At 32.4% G+C, this 25,598-nt stretch overlaps 4 protein-coding genes and 1 pseudogene across 4 annotated transcripts; all 5 read right to left on the reverse strand.

Annotated features, from left to right (window-relative positions):
* Nucleotides 1-171: 171 nt before the first annotated feature.
* Nucleotides 172-2,538, reverse strand: LOC8274702. The gene is made up of 3 exons (XM_002510529.4): nt 2,311-2,538; nt 1,558-2,028; nt 172-1,075 (listed from the first exon to the last, which is right to left on the reverse strand). The coding sequence occupies exons 1-3, from the start codon at nt 2,419-2,421 to the stop codon at nt 386-388; spliced, it is 1,272 nt and encodes a 423-aa protein (XP_002510575.2). The 5' UTR covers nt 2,422-2,538; the 3' UTR covers nt 172-385.
* A 1,394-nt stretch (nt 2,539-3,932) lies between these two features.
* Nucleotides 3,933-7,012, reverse strand: LOC8274701 (annotated as a pseudogene).
* Nucleotides 7,013-7,394: 382 nt separating this feature from the next.
* On the reverse strand, nt 7,395-10,178 carry LOC107260727 (GDSL esterase/lipase EXL3-like). Its single transcript, XM_015718658.2, has 5 exons — nt 9,142-10,178; nt 8,678-8,808; nt 8,358-8,591; nt 7,843-8,098; nt 7,395-7,746 (listed from the first exon to the last, which is right to left on the reverse strand). The coding sequence occupies exons 1-5, from the start codon at nt 9,434-9,436 to the stop codon at nt 7,553-7,555; spliced, it is 1,110 nt and encodes a 369-aa protein (XP_015574144.1). The 5' UTR covers nt 9,437-10,178; the 3' UTR covers nt 7,395-7,552.
* Nucleotides 10,179-10,300: 122 nt separating this feature from the next.
* Nucleotides 10,301-14,371, reverse strand: LOC8274700 (GDSL esterase/lipase EXL3-like). Its single transcript, XM_048370583.1, has 5 exons — nt 13,945-14,371; nt 11,903-12,033; nt 11,577-11,810; nt 10,975-11,230; nt 10,301-10,867 (listed from the first exon to the last, which is right to left on the reverse strand). The coding sequence occupies exons 1-5, from the start codon at nt 14,243-14,245 to the stop codon at nt 10,674-10,676; spliced, it is 1,116 nt and encodes a 371-aa protein (XP_048226540.1). The 5' UTR covers nt 14,246-14,371; the 3' UTR covers nt 10,301-10,673.
* Nucleotides 14,372-19,489: 5,118 nt separating this feature from the next.
* Nucleotides 19,490-25,154, reverse strand: LOC8274699 (protein FREE1). The gene is made up of 10 exons (XM_002510526.4): nt 23,895-25,154; nt 23,153-23,239; nt 22,918-23,049; nt 21,847-21,978; nt 21,568-21,633; nt 21,357-21,467; nt 20,332-20,424; nt 20,170-20,203; nt 19,942-20,012; nt 19,490-19,857 (listed from the first exon to the last, which is right to left on the reverse strand). The coding sequence occupies exons 1-10, from the start codon at nt 24,900-24,902 to the stop codon at nt 19,780-19,782; spliced, it is 1,812 nt and encodes a 603-aa protein (XP_002510572.2). The 5' UTR covers nt 24,903-25,154; the 3' UTR covers nt 19,490-19,779.
* Nucleotides 25,155-25,598: the final 444 nt, after the last annotated feature.

Genomic DNA, 25,598 nt, shown 5'->3' on the forward strand with positions numbered 1-25,598 from the left:
ATTTAGGAAAAAAAAACTTCCAAATAAATTAAATTTACTTCTTTGGACTGGTAAAAAAATAAAATTCAGGAAACACGGAAGAAAATTAAGGGATAACAGATACTTTTTTTTTATTTTCTAAGGCTTGCTATTATTTGGAGGAAAAAAAGAAAGAGAATTTTCTTGGTTACCTTGACTTGAATAAGAGAAATTTAATTTATAATGTAATGTTTTAGTGTGATGGATGGACCAGCTAAGCCTAAAAAGCATCTGTAATGCTACAGGCGTCACTCACAAATCTTTTCCACAAATTCTGACATATGACATTGACGAACGAGTACGTCAAATAACAGTGAATTAATGGGATTATGACCTTCAAAAAGATAACCCAATTGTTCTACTTCAATCAGAAGGACCAGTTGGATCGAAGCATAAGGCCAAATATCCTAGCATTACCCTCCACTGCATATGCAATGCCCGGTTTTAGGCTGAGTTTCTTCCCTAAGTTAATTTTTAAGTATGATTCAGCCTGTAAATGGGTCCAGTTGTTGCCGCCTACAACCATCCCACTTACAGACACACCCCATCCAGATTCATCTTCAGAATCATCAAACATGTTGACAGCCCATTGCATCTGTTTAACACTCGAATTTTTCATCTCAATCCAACCCCCAATTTTAGTATCCTCGTCGAGTTCCGACTCAAGCTTCAAAGCAATAAAACCAGTTGAGGGAATTTGCAGGCTGTCTGTTTCCATTAGCGGAGCTGCTGATTCAGACATTATTGTAGGAGCTTTATGGCCTTTCATAAGCACGAGAGGAATGGTGAGGGATCCAAAATTGATGTTGTGACCTGACGATTTTGGCACTTGATGGAGACCTAAGAGTGAGAGTTTTACTCCTCTTGGAAGTTGACAGACAATTTGGCCGAACGTGCTGAAGTACTGGCAAATTCCACAATGAACCCCAAGTCCAGAAATGGATTGAGCCATTGAAGCAATAACATTTGATTTTCTCACTGACAAGCCAATGGTACTACCACTATGCTGATTCAAGAGGGGTGGTCCAGTAGATGATAGATCAGTCAAGCCTTTTCTCTGTCAGTAAAAGAGAAATGATCAGTTTAAATTAATTGTTGATTCATTAGTAATACAACCAAATACATACAATTAAGAGGTAAGAGTAAAAATGGAATTCACAAGCCATAGCGGAAAGTGAGACATGCTCATTGTATAGCCAATTAAATGGACCTGTCCTATTGAAGAAATACAAGAGCCCCAAAAAAAGAAGGACAGCTTCTGAAGTTTTAAATTCAAACATCACTTGGCACTCAAATAGAGACAGAAACTAAAAATGATTTCGCACTCAACAAGGGACAGCAACAATAATATGCTATCTGTTTAATTTTAAGATAATCTAATCGAATAAAGTCGATATTCAAAATATAACTTTTCACTCTTCCACGAACAGAAGGATAAGCACAGATGTCTTATCCTAATTTAATAAATTAATATCAGAATACAGTGGCCATAGGAAGAAAAATTGAAAGTCACCAGCAATATTAACAACGAGAATTTACCTGGTTAGAGGAACTTGTAGAGATTCCAAAATCTCTGCATTGAGCTCCTACCGGGATTGCAGTCAAAGAAAACCAATCACAAATATTTGCCATATATAAGACTTTTGCCAAAGAAAGCCCACTTCCTGAAGCATCATCACCACCATATCTTGTGCTATTTTGATTTGCCACAAACTCAGCTAGAAGAGTATCTTTCTCCCGGATAGTTGTTTCAAAGGTGAACCTTGAATCAACTCCAGTTTTAATTCCTGCTCTTCCAAGAGCATCATAATGCTTCTGATCAACATCGCCCAACAATAATATTGCTCCAAGGGCATCAACCTCTCCCCTCACACGGGTACTAGCTTCTTTAAATGGACTTCCCTTGGATGCTTTAGAGAAGGAAAGAATTCGTTCAACCTTGTCTTGTCTGTCCCTGAGTTTCATTATATCTGAAAATGCTTCTCGTTGCAACCGCTTCAGGATCTCAATCTGAAAAGAATATAACGGAAACAATGTAAAGCTCCATCATAGAGCTCGTTGTTACCTAGGGAACCAGAAAACCAGTCAATGCAAATTGCAACAACTGGAGGCATACAGTGAGTGCCTATCCAATATATCAAATGGCGCATATGCAGATGCAATTTCAAATAGCAACAATATCTTTATTATATCCGTTGAAAAAAAAGATCAACAGTTTTCGAAACCAATAATCTAATCAAATTAAGATTTAGCGAGACAAGGGTAACAAGTGAAGGGAGAAGTCAGAATTACTGGATTTCGGCTTGTAGGACTTCTGCGCCGATGAAGAAGACCGTCAATAAATTCTTGGCCTGATTTAGTAAGCCCTTTAATTTTGTCCACTACAAATCCTACAGGCTCCATTCCACTGGAAAGCCCCGAACGTTAAAACCCTAGAGGGCCGTCTGGATTTGAAAAGCAGGAGCGGCAAGACTGATTGACCAGAATCGATCAAATCTAATTGTTTAATACGCTGCGTTTAAAAACTTGGAACAGTGCTTTCGTAATTCCTAATATCGTGGGTTTTCCGTGCTGCTTGGTATTTAGCTGACATCTGTCTTTATTCGATAAAAAAAGATGATTAATTTAAATTATTAAAGTCATTACCGTTTTCCTAGAATTTTCCGCAAACTGAATAAAATAAAAAATTCTATTAATAATTTGATATAATTGCGAGGGGCATGGGACGAGAAAAGGGGATGAAAACCCCTTTTTTTCGTTTTAGAAACAAGTGGCGTTTGGTATCAATTACTCGCTTTCTATATTAATAAAATAGTAATTATTTATTATAAGGTTTTTATTTTATTATTTTATATATAAAATTAAATTTATAGATATAATATTTAACATTAATTTATAATAATTTAAAAAGTAAGAATAACCTAACTATTTTTAAATATTTTTATTATCTAAAGATTTTATTTATATTATTACATTAATAAAATATTTATTTATTAATATTATTTTTAAATTAATACTATCAATAGATTATTTTTAAAATATTTATTTATTAACTTTAATATTATATAAATTAATCTATCAAATTGATATTATTATTTTTTAAATTATAAATTAGTATATTATTAAAAATTAATTTATTAATAAAAATATTTAAAAATATTATTTTTATAATTAGAATCATTATTTAATTAAAAATTAATTTATTAATTAATATAACATTAAAATATAATAATATTCTAATTTTTAGAATAACTATTATCTAATTAGAAAATTAATTTATTTTTTAAGATTAGATTGAGTTTTTAATTAGAAATGTGGCTTATTATTTAATAAAAAAATAAAAAAATAACACATAAACATGAATTCTATGTATCAAAAATAATACACATATCAAAATAAAAAATTTATATATTAAAATTTAAATATACATGTCAAAACAAATTTTAGATCTCAAAAAAATTAATATTATATATAGATATGGATTCTATTCATTGTTATTTTATCTTTAAAATAAAAATAAACGCTTTACATGGTTTTTAACTTGCTTTCTAAATATAAATATTTGAATCTAATAAAAAAAATAATAAACAGAAGAGAATGATAGGAGTCATTGATAATATCTTATTACTTGATGATTTAAATATTAAAATCGCAAAGAAAACTAGCAATAAAATTTCAGAATCTTTTCGCAGTAAAATAGGTATACTAATAATTTAGTGTTTAATTGTATCTATATTCCAATAGCAGGTCGATAAAAGTGAAATAATTTTATTTTTTGCTGTTGGTTAATTATATAATATCATTTTTACTATTCAATTGATAAAAGTTTAATATGAAATATATAAACATATTTTCTTTTTATCTATAAGAAAATAGAGAATCTTGCCGAGAAAGAGACAAGTGAAATGTTAAGATTAGTATGAGGAGCTGTCTGAGGAGAAATTCTTTGCATACTTGTAGAGAATTTCAGAAACAATGATCCTGTATGCTCTTTCAGTTGGATGGGCAGAGTCCCAAAACACATACTTAGATGCGTCAAGGCATGTAAATGGATTCAATTCGTTACAAGTTGCTGACAGTACCTCTACTAACCCCGTGCCGCAACACCCATTTTTAGCAACTTCAAACCCTGGAAATATTCGATTAACCCTTTATATTAATGGATAGATAATTATATTATAATTTAGTAAAAGTGTAATATTTTGCATTACAAAGTAAATACTCAATTCCTAAATGATTTACGCATAACTCATAAATTTGCGGTGGTAACATAAGAATACTTCCTTTCTGTTTTTGGGGATTTTGGATTAGTTCGAGCAGAGGATTGTAGACATCAAGATAGAAAATAGTGGCATCGGCAAGGCTGCTGTTGAGGGAACATAACTCGGAAGATAGCTTCGAATTGAACATCTGTGCTGCTTGGTTGATAGTCTCTCCTCCTGTAAATGTTCTTTCTATTGGCAGGCATCCCAAGGGCAGCGTACCCAAAAATGCAATTCTTCTTGCACCTAACTCGTATAAATCCTTCAAAAATTATAACCATGAATACCTGATGACTTAGGTTGGCCTTAGTTTTGGCATTAACGAAAGGTACAGGAAAAGAATATTTACCCTCACAAATTCAGAAGCCAATCTAACCAATCGAGAGGTGTATGAAGAAATATCATACTGCAGTCTAAGATGGAGACCATAATAAGTGATTCCAATATTATTATTGCCTGATGATACAAGAAACAGACTTTTTGATATGATGGAATTTGCTTTCGCTTCTCCAGCAATACCTCTAAGCCTTGATATATATTCTTTAAAGAAATTAAATTGGTTATAGACAGGATTGACTGATACATATAATTAAGGAACTGAAAATTAGAAAGAGTTTCATGGAATATGGATGTGCATGAGTAATCAAGAAGAAGATATAATGAACCTGTATGCCAGCCGTTATAGGGTCAAGACCTGAGCCACCTGAAGCAAAACATACGCCTGAGGGAATATCATTATCTTGGAGATTTGGATCAAGATACGCCGGCAATATTGTCTTTTACTCCCAAACCTTCCGCTGTAAAACACACAATTTTAACTAGTGTAAAGTATGCAAATTCTTAATTGAATTCCTGACTTTCGTACGCTATGCTAACAGAGGCACACTCAACTACTATAGGCTAGTGACCATAATTGTTAATGTTTTAACATTAGGAAAGGGAAAAGAAAAACCAACATGGGGGAAAGCAAGTGAGAAATCTCGTCAGTACCAATTACGCTGGATAAAACTTTTCCATCTGAAAATCTTCCAGTGGTTATTCCTCCAGGAAAATTCTTGCCCGTGTCGATAATTGAATCTCCGAATGCTATAACAGCAGGAATATTTGTTCCATTGGTGGCCTTGGCAAGACAAAGTTAAAGAAAAACAGAAAGTGAAAAGATTGAAACAACATAATCCATTTTCGCCGAGAAAACTTCCAGATTTATTTGTCAAATTGTGTTGGACAGCTTTCTTGCATGATGAAGTATAACCTCATGCATAAGAAGATATATTGCTAGATTCTATAATACGTTAAATATCCATTTGTTTAGTGTATTAATTGCTTTTATATTTTCTTCACCTTGCGAAACTGTCGAGTCATAATCAAAAAGTCCTATACATGTATGGGAAAGCAAATTGAAATAGTGTAGTTACCTAATGATCTTTTTATGAAGTTTTTCTTTAAATTAAAGAAGAAGAAAGTGCAAAATTGATTGCAACATTTGTATCAGAAAAATTTTAATGTAGCATTACTTAGGCCCTACGAGGATTTCGCTTCCGTTTGCCTATTGGGATGTTCCTATTACATATTTGACGTACTAATAATAAAAGTATTATATGAAAATTTATCGTCAAATTGATCAACATAGAACCATTTTAAATACTGGTCCGTTATATAAAATGACAGAGATTGTAATTCTAGTATTCTTCGATTTCAGTAGTTGCTGGTATTATCAATAATTTATAGATAAATAAAAGAAAAAAAGTGATAATGGGAGCTATATGAAATTTAAGCGCATAAAATGGCTAAAATGTCAGTTTTTTAAGAAGAAGCCAACTACGAAATTTAGGAGCATAATTCCATCCACAAACACAAAGTGAAAGTTAAGATAATATACATTTAAAGTAGAGACCACAAATTTTATTTTTTATTTTCAGGAAAAGAAAAGACTGTCGGAGGAAATGCCAAAATGTAAATGACATGCTAATTAGCTAGCATCGGAGGAGTACTCAGAGATGCTAATGATATGGTTAAATGCATCTTCTCCTGTTCTGTCGGAGAAGGCTGAATTATTGGCAATCAAGAAGCCTCTCTGCTCCTTGTTTCCTCCTCATGTAATATTGGGATTCTTTTCTCCATCTTCCATTAATGAAATTTTCCTGACTTATTAAAAAAAAAAAAAGAACATCTTTAACTTTCAGCATTAGATATTGGCTAAAATAGAATTTCCTCAAGCTCTATTTTAACTTCAATTTAAAGTAGCAGATCACTGCGTAGTTCAAGTAAGCCAGGATGCTAAATTTAAGAATGAGATTCCTTCATTTTCTTTACTTTTCCAATTTGTTTCCAAGGGATTTGGCAAAAAATTACATCAATTAACTTGTTCCTTCAATCGACTCTTGACATAGTTTATATCTTTCTTTCAATAGAAAAATAGCGCTGCTCAAAGTAGATCGGCTGAATGGGATTTGTCTCCATGCTGCTGCAAAATATGGACATCTAAAAAACTATATGCTCTTCATCTTCTTCTTCGCTATTACGGATGCTTCATGCAGCTGATTGAATTGTCCGCCGTCTTAAAATCCTTTTCTTTGTGGTAAACCTACTGCCATCCAACCTTTTCGTTGTGAGAGCTCATAGCCTTCCAAGCACTTGCCAGAAAACTTTCCAGAGGTGGTAAGTTTCCATGTGCTGCTATCCACGTCAAACTCATTAACAAACATAGTTCCGTACATGTTCAGTTGCTTCATTTATAGGTTCAGGGGGAGAGTCCAAGTTCCTCCTCTCCATATATTAATTATCCAATTCTGTTTAGGAACCTCAGTGTCTTCCAACTGTATTTTGGGAAATTTATCAATGAAAGGCTCTCCATTGGCCCATGGGTGATACTAGAAGGAAAACTGAGATCCCTTTCCCAATTTATAATGAAAATAGCTTATTAATTTTCTTGTTTTGCCTATACTAACCAAAGTTTGTGGATGCGTTGGAGAAAGATTTTTAGCCCAATTTTTTAAGAGGAAAAATTCCTACTTTATCCTACAAATTCCACAATATTCTTGCATGTCTCCGTTTAGCACGTAAATCGTTTAGGACAGGTTGCAGAAACATTTGCCCATCAATTGCGAAGTAAAAAAACGAAAAAAGTTAAAATATTAGATAGTCCAAGGTGGGAAAAGTGTTCTTGTAACACGAGAACAGTATGGATCAATATTATTTAATAATTTTCCCATAGAAAAGAAATTAAAAGAAGTCATATGGCCATGGGGTTTCTGTTGCATTAATCTCAGCACTCAGAAGAACTTGTCGACGTTCTCACTGAAGAATTGTGAGGTAAGTACCCTGTAAGCCTTCTCCGTTGGATGATAGCTGTCCCAGAATACATAGTTAGAGACATTAGCACAAATGATGGGAGTTGCTCTATTACACAAGATAGCAGCCTCTAACATCCCTGTTCCACAGCATCCTCTATTTGCAACTTCAAAACCTGCAAAAACCACTTGCAAAACTTGTATTGATCATAACAGAATTTTCTCATTTTTGTTAATCCAATTGATTAGGCAATGGGAGTTCAATTACTTACCATATTTTTGAGGATTTTGGACGATATCAAGGAAAGTATTGTAGACATCTATATAGACAATCTTGCTGTTAGGTAATTTAATGTTAAGAGAGGCCAACAATTGAGACAATTTGGAGTTGAATAAGATTGCTGCTTGATTCTGGCTTTCTGCACACTCCCTGTGAATTCCCCCTGCTACAGTTCTTTGCGCTGGCACGCATCCAATTGGGGGTGCACTTAAAATACCAATCCTTCTTGCTCCCATGTTATATAAATTCTTGCAAATAATTAGCCAAGGCAAAATAATTGAGACCAAGAAAAATAACAAGACAGTCACATTTCTAACGTAATTAATTGCCCCGATCTGAAGGTTTTTCTTTATACAAAAAAATAAGTAATGCGAGGCCTTGTGGGTCATATTTGTATGAAACAGTGAAAAATATAGATTGGGTTCTGATTGAAAAGTTTGGACCCTTAACTTTTTAACCTTGAAGAATGATCTTGAAAGTATGAGATAAATTTTAGAAGAAACTTACTTGCACGAAAGTAGAAGCTGAGTTAGCCATAAGATCGCTGTAGGAATTGACATTGTATCGCAGTTTCCTAGCACGTAGAGTGTAATATGTGTTGGCAATATCATCGCTGCCTGCTACCACTAAATACAGACTATTGGCTATGACGAATTGCGCTCTTTCTTCCCCAACAAGTCCTTTAACCTTACCTATGTATTCTCTTAAGTATTTTAGTTGATCGTCTAATGATATAGCTTTCTGAAACTCAAATGAAATTTGTAGAATTAATAAATAATAAAACACATGATAGACAAAATTTATTGTAAAAAAATTAATATATATACCACTAAAACGGGTGTCAGAGGATCATATCCTGAGCCACCTGAAGCGAAGGTTACTCCTGTCAGGAAATCTTCAGGTAGCACTGTTGGGTCTAAATAAGCTGGAACCGTGTCTTTGATTCCTAATTCTTCAGCTATAAAATTAGCAATGACAGATGAAATGAATGATTAGACTATAGAGAGAGTCTCTTAGTTATAAATTTCAGGGTTCAAATTTTGACAGCTTCATAAATTCTTTTACAATTTTTTAATACTATATTTTATTGAAATTTATAAAAAAATTATTTTATTTGAAAAAAAGATATAAAAGAGAAAATAAAGTAAAAAGCATATAAATTTTCACTCAATTTAAAGCATATAAATTTTTAGATTTGTAAATAAATTTTAAAAATATTATGAATTTTAAATTTGTGCAAGTAACAAAAGAAAACGTGAAAAAAAAAAAAAGATTATCTAGGTATGTATACCTATAAGGTCCGATGGCACTTTTCCATCGCAAAACCTTCCAGTTGGAAATCCTCCTTTGAAATCTATCCCATAAGGACGGAAGTTGCACCTGAGAAGCGTCGGAACATAATTGTTGTTGCCTGTATCAACGATGGAATCACCAAATACAAGAATTGCTGGAATTGTTACATTAGGCGGTAGCTTTGTCAAAGCTGTTGTAATCCGTACATGAATATTTGTCATCAGAAGCAGCAATAATATTAAGATAGAAGAAGAACAAGAAGAAAAAGAGTATCTCAACATGGAAAACTGCATTGGGCTCTTTAAATGGTTTGTATTATTTTTAGATTGTTCCCTCAATGTCCTTATATATATGTATATGTGTAGAAACAATGTCTAAATGAGTGATTTAACTAGAGAAGAATGAAGGGTACTTGGCTTGCAGGTTAAGAACCACTAATCCCTGAATTCCCTTTCTTTTCTTTTTTTTCTTTTTCTCTTAAACAGAAGGAACCATCAATCTCTTAAAGCTAATAAAATCCGCACGGGTCAAATTTTTTGCATTTCTCACTTGATGGTGATCATATCATTTGAATTCCGTTTTTCCCCTTTCTTCGGGTTTCTATTTCTTTTTCAATTTCCGAATAGTTATGAGACAATTTAGCATATTGAAAATTAGCATGTGATGATACAAATTAGTTTTGCAATCTTGACTTCCAATGACAGATTCTTTCACACTGCGAGCAATCTAAGATGGAGAGGCCGTACATGTGTACTCTAAATTTGAAGACTTCTATATAAAATTGGTGCCAAAAATATGCTTGAGAAGGGAAATTAAAATAGTATCGCTACCTAATGATATTATAATGAGGTTTTTTTTTTTTTTTTCTAAATAAAAGAAGAAAGGAAGTAAATGGACTGTTATTTTTAGGGGTCGGAAGTAAATGAATCGCCTTAGTTTTCCTATTAGGGCATGTTAACATTATATTTCCCTACAACATTTTGTATAACTTGAACATGTTACACCATGTCAAATACAAAACAAAATTTGAACTTTTAAGAGTATTATAATTACATTCACAAATCCAGAGTGAAAATGATAGAATATGTGTACATAAATGGGCTGAATAAGATTTAATATTCAAGAACAAAGATTTGGTGTACAAAATATTCATGAGCTTGACGGAAAAAGCGTTTTCGGTTCTTAAATACCTGAATAAAATTTGATACATTCTTTGTTAACTAACATACAGTCCAATAAAGAACAAAATATTTTATCTTAAGAAGGAAGCGTAACGTGCCTAATTAACTCGCCCCTTTAGATGCAATAGCTTTATGAGCTAACTCCAGTTTAAAATTTGCCCACTTTGCACCATTTTGTCTGAATATTTTCTTAACCATTTTGCATTAATGTTAACTGAAACTGCCAGTCTTTAGCATTATGATTTGGAAGTCCCTGCCAGTCTAGTTTTGTCAAACAATATATTATTCGCGAAGATTGGGATTAAAAAAAAAAAACTAATAAGAGTGACAACCCCAAGCTAAGACTGCCTCAGAAGAACTTTCCAACATACTTAGCGAGGACTTGTGATATAAGTATCTCATAAGCTCTTTCTGTAGGATGATAGCTATCCCAGAATATGTGATCAGAAACATTATCACAAGTGACTGGTGTCACTTTGTTGCACAGTATAGCAACCTCGAGAGCTCCTGTCCCACAGCATCCTTTATTTACAACTTCAAAACCTGAAACATACCCACTTGAAAAACTTAAAACCTTTTTAAATAAAGAACTAATTTAATTAGGAACTCATAACGTAATAAGTGCATTACAAAAAGCAAAGAAGGTTCACCATATTGTTTAGGGTTTTGGATGAGATTGAGGAGAGGATTATAGACATCCACATAAACGATTCTGCTGTTAGGCAGGCTGCTACCGAGAGAATCCAACTTGTTAGACAATTTGGAGTTAAATAAGATTGCTGCTTCATTGTAGTTTTCTGCACATTCCCTTTGAATTCCCCCTGCTATCGTTCTTTGTGACGGTACACATCCAATTGGTGGTGCACCAAAAACTCCAATCCTTCTTGCCCCCAAATCATATAGATCCTTCCACATAAATAGCAAAATATATACAAAAAAGAAAAGTGAGATGAAGAATCAAACAAACCAAAATATTATTAATAATATATTAATTAAAAATTTTAATCGTAATTTCTTCGTTTTTAAATTTTTTTTCACATACTCGAATTGAAGGTGAGATATTGAAAAAATATAGTGATTTATTTTTAGTAGAGGGAAAATTTTGCAAAACTTATTAAAGTGAAAATATAATGATTTTTTTTTTTTAATAAAGGGTTGACCTGTCGAAAATTTGAAGGCAGAATTTTGCAAAACTTATTAAAGTGGAATGAAATTTAAAAACTAATAAGCTAACAGAACTAAAAGCAAATACCTGAGCGAAACTAGAAGCTGAATCAGCCATAAGATCAGTGTAAGCAGGAACATCATATTGCAATTTTCTAGCACCTAAAATAAAATAGGTATTGGCAATGTCATCACTGCCTGCCACTACAAGAAACAGACTGTTGGCTATGATGAAGTTCGTTTGTTCTTCTCCAACTATAGCTTTCACCTTCCCTATGTACTCTTTGAACTGATTCAATTGATCGGCTAATGATATAACTGACTGCAATCAAATTTTGAGTATTAGACATATTTATTGTAATTCACAAAAGTTATATAGTAATTAAAATTGAGAAAACGGAATTTCTCTTTTACCACTAATTTGGGCGTCAAAGGATCGTACCCACAACCACCTGAAGCAAAGGTTACTCCGGTTATGAGATCTTGAGGCTGTAATGTGGGATCCAAATAACCTGGCAGAATGTCCTTGATTCCCAGTTCTCCCGCTGAAAAATACAAAATTATAATTAGCATATATATTTATATTATGGATCTTTGTTTCTAGAAATTCCTGATTAAGGAAGTTAAAAAGAGTTTGATTGTTGAATTATATGTTTCAGTGAAACTAATTAATCTCATCTTATCTCGTTGAAAATGTCAAGAGCTTATGGATGAAAATGCCGCAACTATCACTTTAATTAACCCTTGACTATTTTCTTAAACATATTTTTTATTCCAAGGAACAATGCCTGCTTTTGCTGATTGAAATGCATTGCCAATTAAAGGTTTTTATTTATTTACTTATTAATGTTATACTTTAATGACATTCAAACTCAAAACTAAATTTCCTTTTATAGACCATATACTTAATCTACTCTTATATCTAATCGCCAAACTTTGAAAGATCTATATGTTAGTGAGTAGTGATGATGAATTAAAAATGGAACGAGTATCTGCAAAAATCCAGCAGCATGATTCTTTGTTAGTATAAATATTACTTTTAATTAACCAGGGTGAACCTGATCCTAAATCTCTTAATAATTGAGCTATATATGAACCAGCAAGGAAGATTCTATTTCATGAAAGCCAGTGAATACATTCTTAAGAGATTGCTTTTGTGGTCCATTCTTTAAATTGATATGCGATATACATTATTTATTCAAGTATCTGCTGCTTTAACCACCAACTCCCAGTTGGTGAACACGAAATCAATTCATTATCCGATGGTCTAACAGTACATTTCCCCACCAATTCTTATTATATTTTTAATTTTTTTAAATATATATAATATGACTAGTAATAGATTAAAGATATAATACAATTTTAATAAATAACATAACTAACAATATCAAATCAAATTTAACATTTTAGAAATTTTTAAATGCTATTAGTTAAAATATTAGTCATATTTATAATTTAACAATTAATATGCTATCTTTTGAGATTAGAATTATTTGTTTATTAAAAAATAATTTATTAGTTAATATATATAAATTAATATTTAGAAATATGATAAATATAAAAAGAGTTATACATATAAATACATTTCCATAATAAATATAATAATGACATAAAAGCTCGATTCATGTGACAAATTTGTAACATAAATCAGAATTCTTTTTAAGATCACACGTTAAAAATTCTCAAAATTCCAGTATATATATATATATATATATATTACGCAAGCTACTGCAAAGAGTAAGGAAAAACAAAATGAACCGATAACTGGCTACTCAGATATATGAATTGGATACTGCCTACCGGTTTTAGGTAGTTCATTTCTCATCATAACTCTTTTTTTAACCTGTTTTTCCCGTTTCTGATTAATTAAAAAATTAATTGTTATAAAAAAAGGAAACAAAAATGACTGTGAGTTTAGGGTTCTGTCAGCAAAACTCCATCAAACTCAATAGACGATGGCGCAACTGGTGTAGCTAAGTTTCCTTTCTCTTTATAATTTCTAAAACTTCTCTTTTCTCCATTTCACTGCTCTCTTCAAAGCATAATCTTTTTAAGGCTTTACAGGTATACACACGCATGACTACACGAGGGTTTCTTTAAAAAAAAATAAAAAAATTGAACATTTATTTTTATTATTTTCTTACTGTTGTTCTGCTCTTACTAAAAAGGATAGAAATATCGACTTCTTGAGAGATATTTCTCAAAATTATGCAACTTAATTCACTTAGCTTTCGGTTTAAAAATAAGAGATTAATTTCTTTTCAATGACCGAAAAATGAAACAAAACAAAATTAATGAGCTGAGAGAAGTTTTTTGAAGGGAATTCAAACTAACGATGATTATAGGCAGAATTAGATCTGAATATGAAAGCTGATTAGAGTAGATATATGAAGGAGTAGCAACCTTACATATAAGCATATGCATGTATGAGAGAGAGAGAGAGAGAGGTGGTATACCTATAATATCAGAAGGAATTTTTCCATTGCAAAATCTGCCAGTAGGAATTCCACCATAGAAATCAAGTCCGTAAGGACGAAAGTTGCACTTGATAAGAGTTTTAATATTGTTGTTATTCCCTGCATCAACTATGGAATCTCCAAATACTATAAGTGCTGGAACTGCCACATTTTCCGGCAGCTTTATCAAAGCTGTTGTACTGCTGATCCATACAATAATATTTGACATCACAAACAACCATATACTTAAGCTTGAAGAAGAAGAACAAAAACAACAATGAGTAAATGAACGAAACTGCATCTTTTCATATATTCTCTTTTGGGGCCAACCAAATGTTTCGTTTATTTCCTTTCAGAAAGCTCCCTCAATTGCGTCTTATATTCACAAAAATACTGGACGTGGATGAGTTATTATTTCAGTAGAAAGGAATAAGGTGGCTAGGTTAAGAACCACTACTCTTTAAAAAGGCTAAAATAAATAAAAATACACTTTCTCATAATTTAATTAATTCATAGCCAACATAGGATTCATGCTTTTCTCTTTTTTTTATTTTGCTAATTAAATACGAATTTAAAAATTTTACAGTCATAAAGACTTTATAACGGTAATTAAACATACATAGAATAAATAAATCTCATTTTTATAAATATTACTTTTTAACTTATTTTATAACGTTAATCATTTTAATTGAGACTTTTCAAATAAATTTCTCATGTTATATTGAGAAATAATAATTTCTTTATATAGGAAGTTCTTGCTATTTAAGAGACAATAGATCATGAACCCATCCAGCTTAAAGTATCCAATGAAATTCAGCTTAGAGTAGGGATGTCTTAAATATTTTATTACAAACAATTGAATTTCAACTTGAAGCTTAATTGCTGAGGTGGCAACAAAATGGATTATAAGCTAATTTTAGTCCTATCAGTAGAAGTTAATTATTGCAAATTTAAAATTAGGAGAAGTAGCTAATGGGGAAGCTGAAAACAATCTATTTATTTCTTTTTCTTTTGCAGAATCTTTAAAGAAAATAGAGCTATTTAAATCACAATTGAGAGCATTTTGGAGAGCCTAGAATCCATACTCTCAAACTCTATTATTGGGAAAAAAGACATGTTGTAATAATTCTTAAATGCCTCTTATTTACCATGAAAATACTTTAAATTTATGCATATTTGAGACAAAGCATTTTGAAGTGCCTAGAATCCATTGGAGAAAGAAAACTGTTAAAAGATAGAATTGCTTTTTATAATAATTTTTTTAATGTTTTATCCTACCGTTAGAATATTTTAAATTTATACAATATCCATACACGTTAATTTATAAAACAAATTTGCATTTAGATTTATGATAAATCTTAACTTAAGATTACTATTATTTAATTATTTATATATATTTATAAATATGTCTTGTTAACTTTTTTGCTTGTGTACGAATGAAATAGAAATGTAAGATTTTGTTAAATATATAATAATAATATTATATGATACCTCAAGTTTGAGTCTTTCTTTTAATAATTTCGTAGTAAATTAATATTTATTATTTTTAAATATAATTATACATTTTTATCATATATATTACAATTTCCACGTATGATAATAATTGTGTTATTATTATTATTATTATTATTAGAGTTCATCATAAAATAGGAGCTACTGTCTCACCTACTCGAGCTACCTCTTTGGATAAGATGTGATTAGCTAAGGCTAACTCTAGATCATCAATAGTTTTGTGCTCTGCTGTGGCTATAGAATATTACATTTATTTTTCTAACACATTAATTAGGGTTTTGATAAGATTTTTTTTATTAAATTTGTCTTCATGCACTTGCTCTTTATCTTCAGAGAACTAAAATTGATTGAGAAAGATAACTAATTAAACTCAATATTTTAATAACTCAAAATGCATGAAAACTTTAGTTCTGACATTATTAAAAGAAAGTACACAACATATTATTTCATATGAAAAAGTTATACATATGTTAGTAGCTAATATATATGTGGTACGTATTATAATATGATAAGATTGATTAAAGAAAGAGATGTTAACCTATATCTTAATTGGACCACGATTTAGAAATAAAGAGAAATATAAATGCAACAATTTTCCTTACGAGGGACCTACCTACTATATATGGCGATTGGACAAGAAGGAAATGCAAACATCAGCACCAGATAACTGCCCTCACCCCAACTCTCTAATTAAGTGATGGAACATGGGGAGGGAACCAGGGCACAGTTTTAAATATCAATTGCTTCAAGTCCAGTTTTTTGTTGCTTCACAAAAGAGAAGACATGCCCTGTGGGTTGTTGATCTTGGATTTTGTTCAAATCAGCAAAAATATCTTTATAAAAATCAAATCTTTTCAATATAAATATATATCACACAAGTGTTTTGCAAATTAATTATAGTAAATTCGAACTTAATCAACCTTAATGCTAGTAATAATCGGAATACCTGAATTCATTAAATAGTTAAATGGGTGTTAGTCATTGAATAGATTTGGTTGGGGTTTTCGTTTGTAGTAAAAGAAGAAGGACAAATCCACAAACTAAGGAGTTGGCAAGAAACAAACATTGAAAAGGAAATTAAGGTTTGTCTTATCGGAGATAAAAGTTTGTGAAGAAGCGCCCGCTCCATCTCGTGCTTAAAGCAGAAAAGCTCTTCTTCATTGCAAATTTCATTTCTTTTAGAAAAAAAGAAAATCAAATATGTAGAGTTCCCCTCCATCATACGCTATTATTCTCTCTGCTTTAGTTCATTAATTAGGTATAACATGTGTCTCTATATACACAGCTCCCTATTAAAAAATAGGATTTTCTCGAAGAAGTCCTATTTCAGATTTTTTCATCTTCGCCTTCCAGATGAAGTTTGGAGCTTTTATAAGTTATCAGTTCTTATTTATATTGCATCTCCATTTCCATTGGAGGCGTTGAATATTCATCACTTGGTATTTAAATAGATTATTAATATAATTTACTATTTTAATTGTTTTATTTTGATATTTATATTTATAAAAATGAAAAATCTTAGATTTGATTATTTATAAAATTTACTTCCATAATGATAAAATATATAAAGAGAGAATCACTCTTAATAATCCTTAGACTTCAAAATAGAAGAGATATTGGCATTTATTTCCTAAAATAAACTCTAATATTTATGTGCCAAGCAAACATACGGTAGGCCCTTTAAAGATCTGGGTGAAGATATTAAATCTAATCTCTTCAGTAATTGCATAAGCCATCTTAATTTCATTTAATGCATCAATAATGCTATTTTATTCAAATACATCCATAATTATTTTTTTGTGCCGAAATAGGTCAATATTCAAAAATCATCTGATCATGATTGAGAAAATTGGGGACAAAATATATATTTTGTCTAAAATAAAATCAAAAGGGAATTTAATAATGAAGTTGAGCTTGTTACATGTCTAAATAATTTCAGGCAACAAATCTTTAATAATTAATCAGTCATTAAGATAATAGTAAACAAAAAATGGATTCCTCCTTTTAATTTTTTACCTATCCAAGTGAAAGCGTTTCTATATTATTTGAAAAGAATTAAGAATTTTTGGTTGCTAAAATGTTAGAATCCGATGCATGTTTCATGAGAGGAATTAACTGCGCAGCAGCAGCAGCAACCTAAATACGAGTACAAGTAATTAAGCTGCTTTCCTTCTTATAACAAATAGTACTTCCATTAAATATTGCAACAGCAGTAACAACAGCCAATCTCTCAACTGCATCTCTCACAAAAGCACACTAAATTACCATTGTCAGAATCAAAGATCAACTTTCTTAATCTTCAACTGCTACTGATCAATTGACTGTGTACGAAGCCGACAATTTTCTAGTTGGAATACAAAGTGATTTAATTCCTTTACTTAATATAATTGAACATAAGCATTCTGCTTGCTTCATTCATCATCACCTCTTCCTACAAATATTTATTTGGATGCTGTGTGTGTGGAGATAAAATCACATGTGAACCAGGAATTACTGATTCATAAATAATTCATCAGGGCTTTACCGTTTCATCTAATACATGCCCTGATTTTGCTTGGGTTTCTTCTCTAAAGTATAAAACGTAGAAAATCGGTCCTTATGAGTATTCTCTTTTTCGAGAGTAGTTGAAGACTCACTATCTTTATGAGAAATTATTATTTTTCGATTCTGGCACTTTCTTTAGATACATAAACTAACCAAATAACGGGCATGAAATAATAATATAATTAAATATATAGACACATTTGATAGAATTCTAATATTTTAAAAACAATAATGAACTAAATACATTTAGATAATTTTTTAAGATTTTTTTAAATATTTTAAAGTTTTATTGGCAAGAAAAATCTCATTAATGTAATATATTAAAATCCTTCTAAAAAATTTATTAATTGATTTTTATTATTATACAAGTATTGATTATATTATTTTTTAAAATTGCATACATGAATCATCATGTATCAATTACTAGTTTCTTTTATTAATATAGAATCAAATATAAAATTAAAATTTTTTAAAATTAAAATTATTATTTAATTAAAAATAAAATTATTAATTAATAAATTAATAGAAAAAACTATATATACTTAAAGAGACAAGTATTATTCAAGTATTACAAATAAGTAAATATAATATATCAAAAGATTTTAGAATCTAGAATTTAATCTAGAAGTTAAAAAAAATTAATACCAATAGATGTATTCAGCCTTTTTTTCTTTTAATTTGGTAGGAGATATACTTTTTCAGCTTTGCCTTCTTTTATTGGCTCATACCACAACATCCGATTACTAGTTATCATGTCCATGGTTATTGATTCCGTTTTATTTCATTCGGAATAGCGAGATATCTTATTTTATTTAAAAAATAAAAAAAATATTTTATTTAATATTGATTAAAATTTCGAGCATCTCAAACCGAAATAACTGAGATTGGACTGAAATTGTCATTTTACCGAGATTAACGAGATAAGCCAAAATGATGCAACTTTATAGAAAAATATATATCATTGAATTGAATTAAATAATTTGGTAACGTTTACCTCTAACACAATAAAATCTCTTTTCTCTAAAAACGAATTGAAATTTCAAATTTCAAATAATTATCTATTTATTTTCATTTATTGAATTATATTTTCTTTTTATTAATTTATATTTTTTGTAATTTAATTTATATTATTTAATAATGACAATTCAATTTTTATAATTTTACTTGTATTATAACAAAATATTTTATTTTATTAATTTTATAATAATGAAAAGTTAAACACACATAAATTTATTCCAATATATTATTTAATTAAATTATTTATAATATATGTTATATTTTAATAATTTAAAATTAAATTATATATAATGTGAAACAGTATGAAACGGTTCGGGTACCCAAAATATTTCATTCGGAAAGACGGCCAAGAATGAAATTCATAACGTCACCAGTAGGTTGATAGTACAGACAAGATAAAGCATGTGCCGCTCGGGTAGATTTAAACCGTTAACTAGGAAAGAACCCGTTCAAAACGTTGATCAGTCCAGTGTAAAGTGATGAATAAATCTTTTTTATTTTATCAAAGACATGCACAGTCAAATTACAAACACATGCTTCCAATCACAAAACCATAGAACCAAGTAACATATTTCCACAGCATATCCTGAATGTAAATGAGCAAATAATTCAACCATATACAACTCTCTGGCGCCCGTTTGTGCCAACTTAATTTCCCAATCGAGTCCCAACTATGGCAGCACTTCAACCCAAATTGGAATTTCAGTTTTACCTAGGATCCTGCGAATGGACGCCTTTGATCATGAAACTTAGAAGCAAAAATCAGTGAGCACTGACAAGAAACGGGTGTTGACAGACTCCACACTCGATAGTCTCAGAACCCGAGCTGGGTACCTGGACCTGCGACATTACCATTCATCATTAGTTAACTGAATATGTATGGAAATTAAAATCATACAACATGGCAGATAATGAAATTCAAACCTGCAAATGGACAGTGCAAGTAGGACAGGCAACTTCCTTCATCCGCCTTCCAGATCCATCTGACTTGGATCCTGAAAACAAAACGGATGTATAAGAACCAAATATATCAAATGTGGAAATGGCAGGCCAAAAATAAAAGGGTAACCCCAACACCACCACTGGACTCGTGAGCTAAATGTTCCACGTGGTGGTGACAGCACATGGTAGCGAGTTAAATACGAGGTTTACCTGATGATGCCTTCCGATTTTTTTCCATTTCCTCCTATCAAAGATGATAACCATCAGGATAAGGGGAGAAACAAAAAATGAAGAAGAAATTTGACATTTAAGGACCCGAGAAACTAATTTAGAGATCCCTACAGTGCAGGCACAGCAAACTGCCTAAATTACCTGAAGCTTCCTCGCAAGATCCTCATGAGACTGCAATCCTGCAGGTTTACTAGATGTTTCCTTTGAATTACTCAGCCGCTGAGTCACCTCTGCCTGAATGATAGAGAACATATAAAAGTTATTCCAACAGAATAAGTGCATGCCAACTGTGATTTCACAGGATTCACTTGCATAATTGTTAATGCATGCCTCTGCTGAACATAAAAACAAGCTTTAATAACTCTATGTTTGGTAGTGGGTGTAAGTAAGACAGCAGATATGGAATCTTTATTTTTTGTTTGGAGAGAGAGAGAGAGAGAGAGAGAGAGAGAGAGAGAGAGAAGAGAGAAGAATATAAGGTGAGTTTTTGACCTCTCGGCCAAAGAAGTCTTGCTCCTCAAAATGAGAAGAAAATTAAATCGATTACTCTCGTGCCCTTTAAAAAATTATTATGAAAAGAATAACTCTTTTGATTGAGGTGACATAAATTCGAATTTCAGAAATTTCTTTTATCATTCTTTCACAATAAAAAAGTTATTTTCTTCCCCTCAATTTTTCTCCTCTTTCTAAACTAGACAAAAGATCATATATCATCTCCCCTCACATTTTATACCCTCATTCCTTCCCTCACTGTTTTCTTCCTCCTTTTTTTCCCAAACGAAGGGTAAGTTTCATTACCCCAACCTTCAGACTCTGAATGAATCTATTCGAGCTATAATATCCAAATCAAAGGACTTCTGCTAGAAACTAGCCATCAGAATCTTTAACATTGTTAAAATCTAATTCATGGTCTCTGCAGGATGCCTATGAAAAAGAATCACACTAGTTGGCTCAACGACCAGGATGGAGATAAATTCGAAAGTTACAGAGGGCAGGGATACTCGTCCAGATCTTATTGTGAAAAAAAGAAATAGCCCCTTCACAACCAAAACCTCAAGGGCAACAAACGTATAAATGAGTGAACTATTCATTACTTGACACAAAGATAAACCTCAGCAATGTTTAACAATAGCCAATAGATAGATGCATAAATCTACAATACATACCATGCATCGGTCACAAACTCTAACAGGCTGAGCATTCTCATCGGCAGTAAGAGCAATTCTACCATGTGTGCACTTGTCACAAAATATGTCTCCACAGTTTCTGCAGTGATGCTGACAGAATAAGGAGAAGGCATTAGATTTACCAGGTCTGCTTAAAGGTCAAATATGGTTCATCATTCAATCCATTACTGGGGTCAAACAAAAATTTTACCTTGCGCACAAAAGCCCCAAAATCTGTTCCACATGCTGAACACTTCGAAACAGCGTCATCAGGTACCTGAAAACAGATATCAACAATTTAGACAGAACTGATTACCACAAAATCCGCAAATAGACAGGGCAATGTCATAAAAGTAGAAACCGACACCATAAAAACTCTTGATTTACATAATGAAATTGAACATGTGCATGCAACAACAGACATGGCAATATTACAATTTCTTGAAGGAAATTAGCTTCAAAAGAGAAATGATAATATCTCTATTTTTACCCAATGATCTTTCTCTTCATTCCCTGGCTTCATTAAGTTCATCCAATCGACAAACCCTTTCTTCTTCTCTGCAGCCTGCTCAACTGTCTTAGAAGATTCAGTAGGCCTCCTGCTCCCACCCATCTCCTTGAACTGCATTGTAAGAGACAGAAAATGCTTGACTACCATATATCAATAACAAAAATAGAGCCACTGAGTAATATTAAACCATGGAAAGAAATGAAAAGGTAGGTAGGTCAAAGTAAAATTAACTTTGCTTAGCTGTAACCTTGCTACAGAGCCCTAAAGAATAAGGCATCAGTAAGCACTTTTTGCCAATCTCACATATCTAAGAGAAAAAGACAACGTCTAGCCTCCTGACCAAGGATATACACAGACTTTCCTTTTTCTATTTTGGCATTCTTACGGTTGGGGGAATAGGGGGAGGTTTTGGGAAAATTAATTGCTCAATCTACAACAGTGTTAACACAAAGCTTTAAAATCTTTAAGCTGACCATTTAGAAAATTCATTTTCCTCTCAATAATCGAGCTCAAATACTCTAATGAATCCTGAGTGTCTATATATATAAATATGTATTCATCTGTCATTATGACCAAAATAAAAGTTAACCACAATTCAACAACAATTTATTTCAACTATAGCACATCTAGACGAATATAAATATTACCCGCGGTGTCTACCAATTTCGCCATATCCCCCTTTTTATTTAGAGATTAACTTTCAAACTCTAGTTCATCTCCAAGGAATGTCATTCACTTACCCATTCTACCAGTCTATTCCACTGTTCCCAGTTTCATCCAATTCTATCCTAAAACTTCCGCATGTTTATCCACCTATCAACTCAACTTTCTTATTTTTATTTTAGGTTTTGTCATATAGATCACAAAATCTTAACAGATCTCTCTCTGTTGTATTTGATATCTTAAACTATCATTCTAGTACCAAAAATAAACGTAATATACTGGCAACCTAAAGCAAAGAAAACGATAGAAGTGATATTAGCCATTAATTCTACAAAATCATATAACCAACGAGACACATAAAGATCAAATAAGTTCCGAAGACAACACCTGCACAGTTGCAGCTGTTACTGTGTCAAGAAGAGTGTTGGTAGTGTAACTATTTGACTGCAATCTGATTCGTCTTGGTTCAATATCCACAGAGCTCTTGGACCAGAACGCAAAGGTAGAAGAATCCGTTTTCTACATGAGCACATAGCACATATCAACATTAAGCCATGGTATTTATCCGATTAACCTAGATAATTGAAACAAAAGAAAAATAAATGGTGATTGACTGACTCACATCACATCTTGTTATGTTCTCAAGAGGATATATTCTCAGTGTTCGGCCAGTATTGGGATCAAGCATACGAATTCCATCCAAACCAATCTGAAACAGAATTTAAACATTATGAGCTAAAAACACTAATAGATACTAAAAGGACAGGAAGAAAAGAAGAGACGATAAATTCTCAGCTATATACTATACTAAATTTATGGAGTCCATTGGAAGTATAATTGCTAGTTTGGAACCAAAACATTTCTCAATTAAATTCCATGGAAATAAACATTACAACACCCAATTGCATCAAAGTGACTCAATATCAAATAGATGACCGTAGGACCAAAGACGTGACAAAAGCATCCACCACAGCATGGCAATGGTGAATTCAAAGAAAAATATCGTCCTAGTCTGCACCACACCAGCAAGACCTAAGGAACAATAGGACTCCGAAGCTCATGTTGCATACAGCTGAAAAAATAGATGAGAACGACCAGAAGGTAACTACAAAATGAAAAATGAGGCAGCATGATGGTTGGCAAATGCTTTAATATCATTACCTTTAATATATATCCTAAAGTCTTGTTTTTCTCTTCCAAAAAAGCTTTGTTATAACAACTGATATTTACGAAAAAATAGAACATGTACAGTTGTTCAAAATTTATATGATGCACAACTCAATTCGAATTTTCATGGCATTCCCTACTTATCACCCTATCGACTAATGTAAAAGTTCCCAAGTTTGAAGAGAAAAGTGTGGTACCTGGCAAAGCACATCCATCGTACTCTGGCCTCCACTTTCAGCCAGCAATTTAACCCTAAACTTTTGAACCCCACTCTTAACGTCCTGCTGCGTCTCTGCCTTTGGCACAGCTCTCACAATCTTACTCGAACCTGAGCTTGAACCCGAACCAACTGATGATGAGTCCTTACCAGAAGGTAAACTAATCGCTCTACCATAATCATCAAACATAGCCCAAGTTGATGATTTAGGAGCCGTACCTCTGGCTCCATATGGCTCCACTTTGCTCCCTTCATAAGCATAAACCCCATCCCCATACCCATCATCATACCTGCTACCGTATGGATCCGACCCGAAACCTGACCCACTCCGGTTATAACTACCGTACTTATCATCAAAAAACCCAACTTTGTGATCAAATTTCGGTGAGTTCTCGTATGGATTATTGTTATTATCATAAACAGATGAGACCGATGATGATCCTACCGGATTATAAACTGGGGCAGTGTACATAGTGTTAGGATTTGGTGCGATTGAGGAAGTCTGTGAAGGAGGAGCGTAACTTGGAGCGGTCTGATGCTGATCATACGGTGGATAATAAGATTGTTGACTGGTTGGAGGCTGGTAGGGCGCATGGGAATCGTAAGGAGGAAAAGATGGTTGTTGAAGTTGTTGTGCTGGTGGTTGAGATGGCGGATTGAAGGTGGATTGGAGATTATTAGGGTTTAGAGTCGCTGCTGTCATTGCAGGAGATGGATTGTATGTCATTGCCGGAGATGGATTATATGAAGGAGCAGTAGGAGAAGGAACAGCATCGGAATTTTGAGGATATGGAGGATAATTAGGTTGATAAATAGGGCAATCGGAAGGAGCGTAATTATTGGTGGAAAAAGGCGGTGCGGATGCGTATGAATTCTGATGCTGATCGATTAAATTAGGAGGAGGAGGAGGATTGAGAATTGGGGTGGTAGGGTTAGGGTTTTGATGGTGAGGATATTGAAAATAGGCGTTGTAATCTGCTTGTTGCATCGCTGTTCCCGATCTGTTCTTCAAATGGATTCAAATTAAAACTGCAACTGCAATGGCTATGGCTCCTGTTTCAGCTTTACACAGTAGAGAAGACGATTATAGACGATTCACAAGTAAACGGAATGATGAAATAATTGTTTAGAAAGTTCCTCCTCAAGTGTGTGATCTAGAACACGGAAAATCAAAATATTCAGGTCGCTCGCTGCGCCACGTGTATGATTGAGATAAATCTTGTGTCAGCGGGTCAATGGAGAACGTTTGGAAAGACTGTGTGTGTCGGTGTTATGGTGCGTTATAGATATACGCTAGATTTGCCATTTGCGTTGGACTTGGAAGTCTTTTATGTTCCGCAAGCAGCTATTCCAATCGAATCTCAACTCAAGTATACTTTCTTAACAACGAAACGGGATATCGGGCTTCAGATTTTGGGTGGGCTTCAGATCTTGAGTCTGTTAACAGCCCATTACAAAATGCCAACATCTATTCGCTCTGGCCCAATATATTAACAAGTTTTCAAATATTATCGCACATAATTGAAAATAAGTGTATAATTTCTTTTAAATTTTGCATATATTACCGACGATATGTAAATGATCCGTTCTTATATAACCACATTTGTTGACGAGACGATAAAAATTAAACTGTACTTCTATCCCATGACTAAGATTATCCCACCATTATAATTTTAAAAATATT

This window comes from Ricinus communis, chromosome 2 (assembly GCF_019578655.1).
Source record: "Ricinus communis isolate WT05 ecotype wild-type chromosome 2, ASM1957865v1, whole genome shotgun sequence".
Taxonomy (NCBI): Eukaryota; Viridiplantae; Streptophyta; class Magnoliopsida; order Malpighiales; family Euphorbiaceae; genus Ricinus; species Ricinus communis.

Coding starts and splice junctions, on each gene's coding strand:
- LOC107260727 (XM_015718658.2), bottom strand. CDS start 9,436: ATGCAGTTTTCCATGTTGAGATACTCTTTTTCTTCTTGTTCTTCTTCT. Junction 8,809..9,141: donor AGTGCCATCGGACCTTATAG/GTATACATACCT, acceptor CTAATTTTATAG/CTGAAGAATTAGGAATCAAA. Junction 8,099..8,357: donor CAGCTTCTACTTTCGTGCAA/GTAAGTTTCTTC, acceptor ATTATTTGCAAG/AATTTATATAACATGGGAGC.
- LOC8274700 (XM_048370583.1), bottom strand. CDS start 14,245: ATGCAGTTTCGTTCATTTACTCATTGTTGTTTTTGTTCTTCTTCTTCA. Junction 12,034..13,944: donor AATTCCTTCTGATATTATAG/GTATACCACCTC, acceptor TGTATTTTTCAG/CGGGAGAACTGGGAATCAAG. Junction 11,231..11,576: donor CAGCTTCTAGTTTCGCTCAG/GTATTTGCTTTT, acceptor TTTATGTGGAAG/GATCTATATGATTTGGGGGC.
- LOC8274699 (XM_002510526.4), bottom strand. CDS start 24,902: ATGCAACAAGCAGATTACAACGCCTATTTTCAATATCCTCACCATCAA. Junction 21,979..22,917: donor TAACAGCTGCAACTGTGCAG/GTGTTGTCTTCG, acceptor CTTACAATGCAG/TTCAAGGAGATGGGTGGGAG. Junction 19,858..19,941: donor CTTGCACTGTCCATTTGCAG/GTTTGAATTTCA, acceptor GTAATGTCGCAG/GTCCAGGTACCCAGCTCGGG.
- LOC8274702 (XM_002510529.4), bottom strand. CDS start 2,421: ATGGAGCCTGTAGGATTTGTAGTGGACAAAATTAAAGGGCTTACTAAA. Junction 2,029..2,310: donor GTCCTACAAGCCGAAATCCA/GTAATTCTGACT, acceptor TATTCTTTTCAG/ATTGAGATCCTGAAGCGGTT. Junction 1,076..1,557: donor CTACAAGTTCCTCTAACCAG/GTAAATTCTCGT, acceptor TTTTACTGACAG/AGAAAAGGCTTGACTGATCT.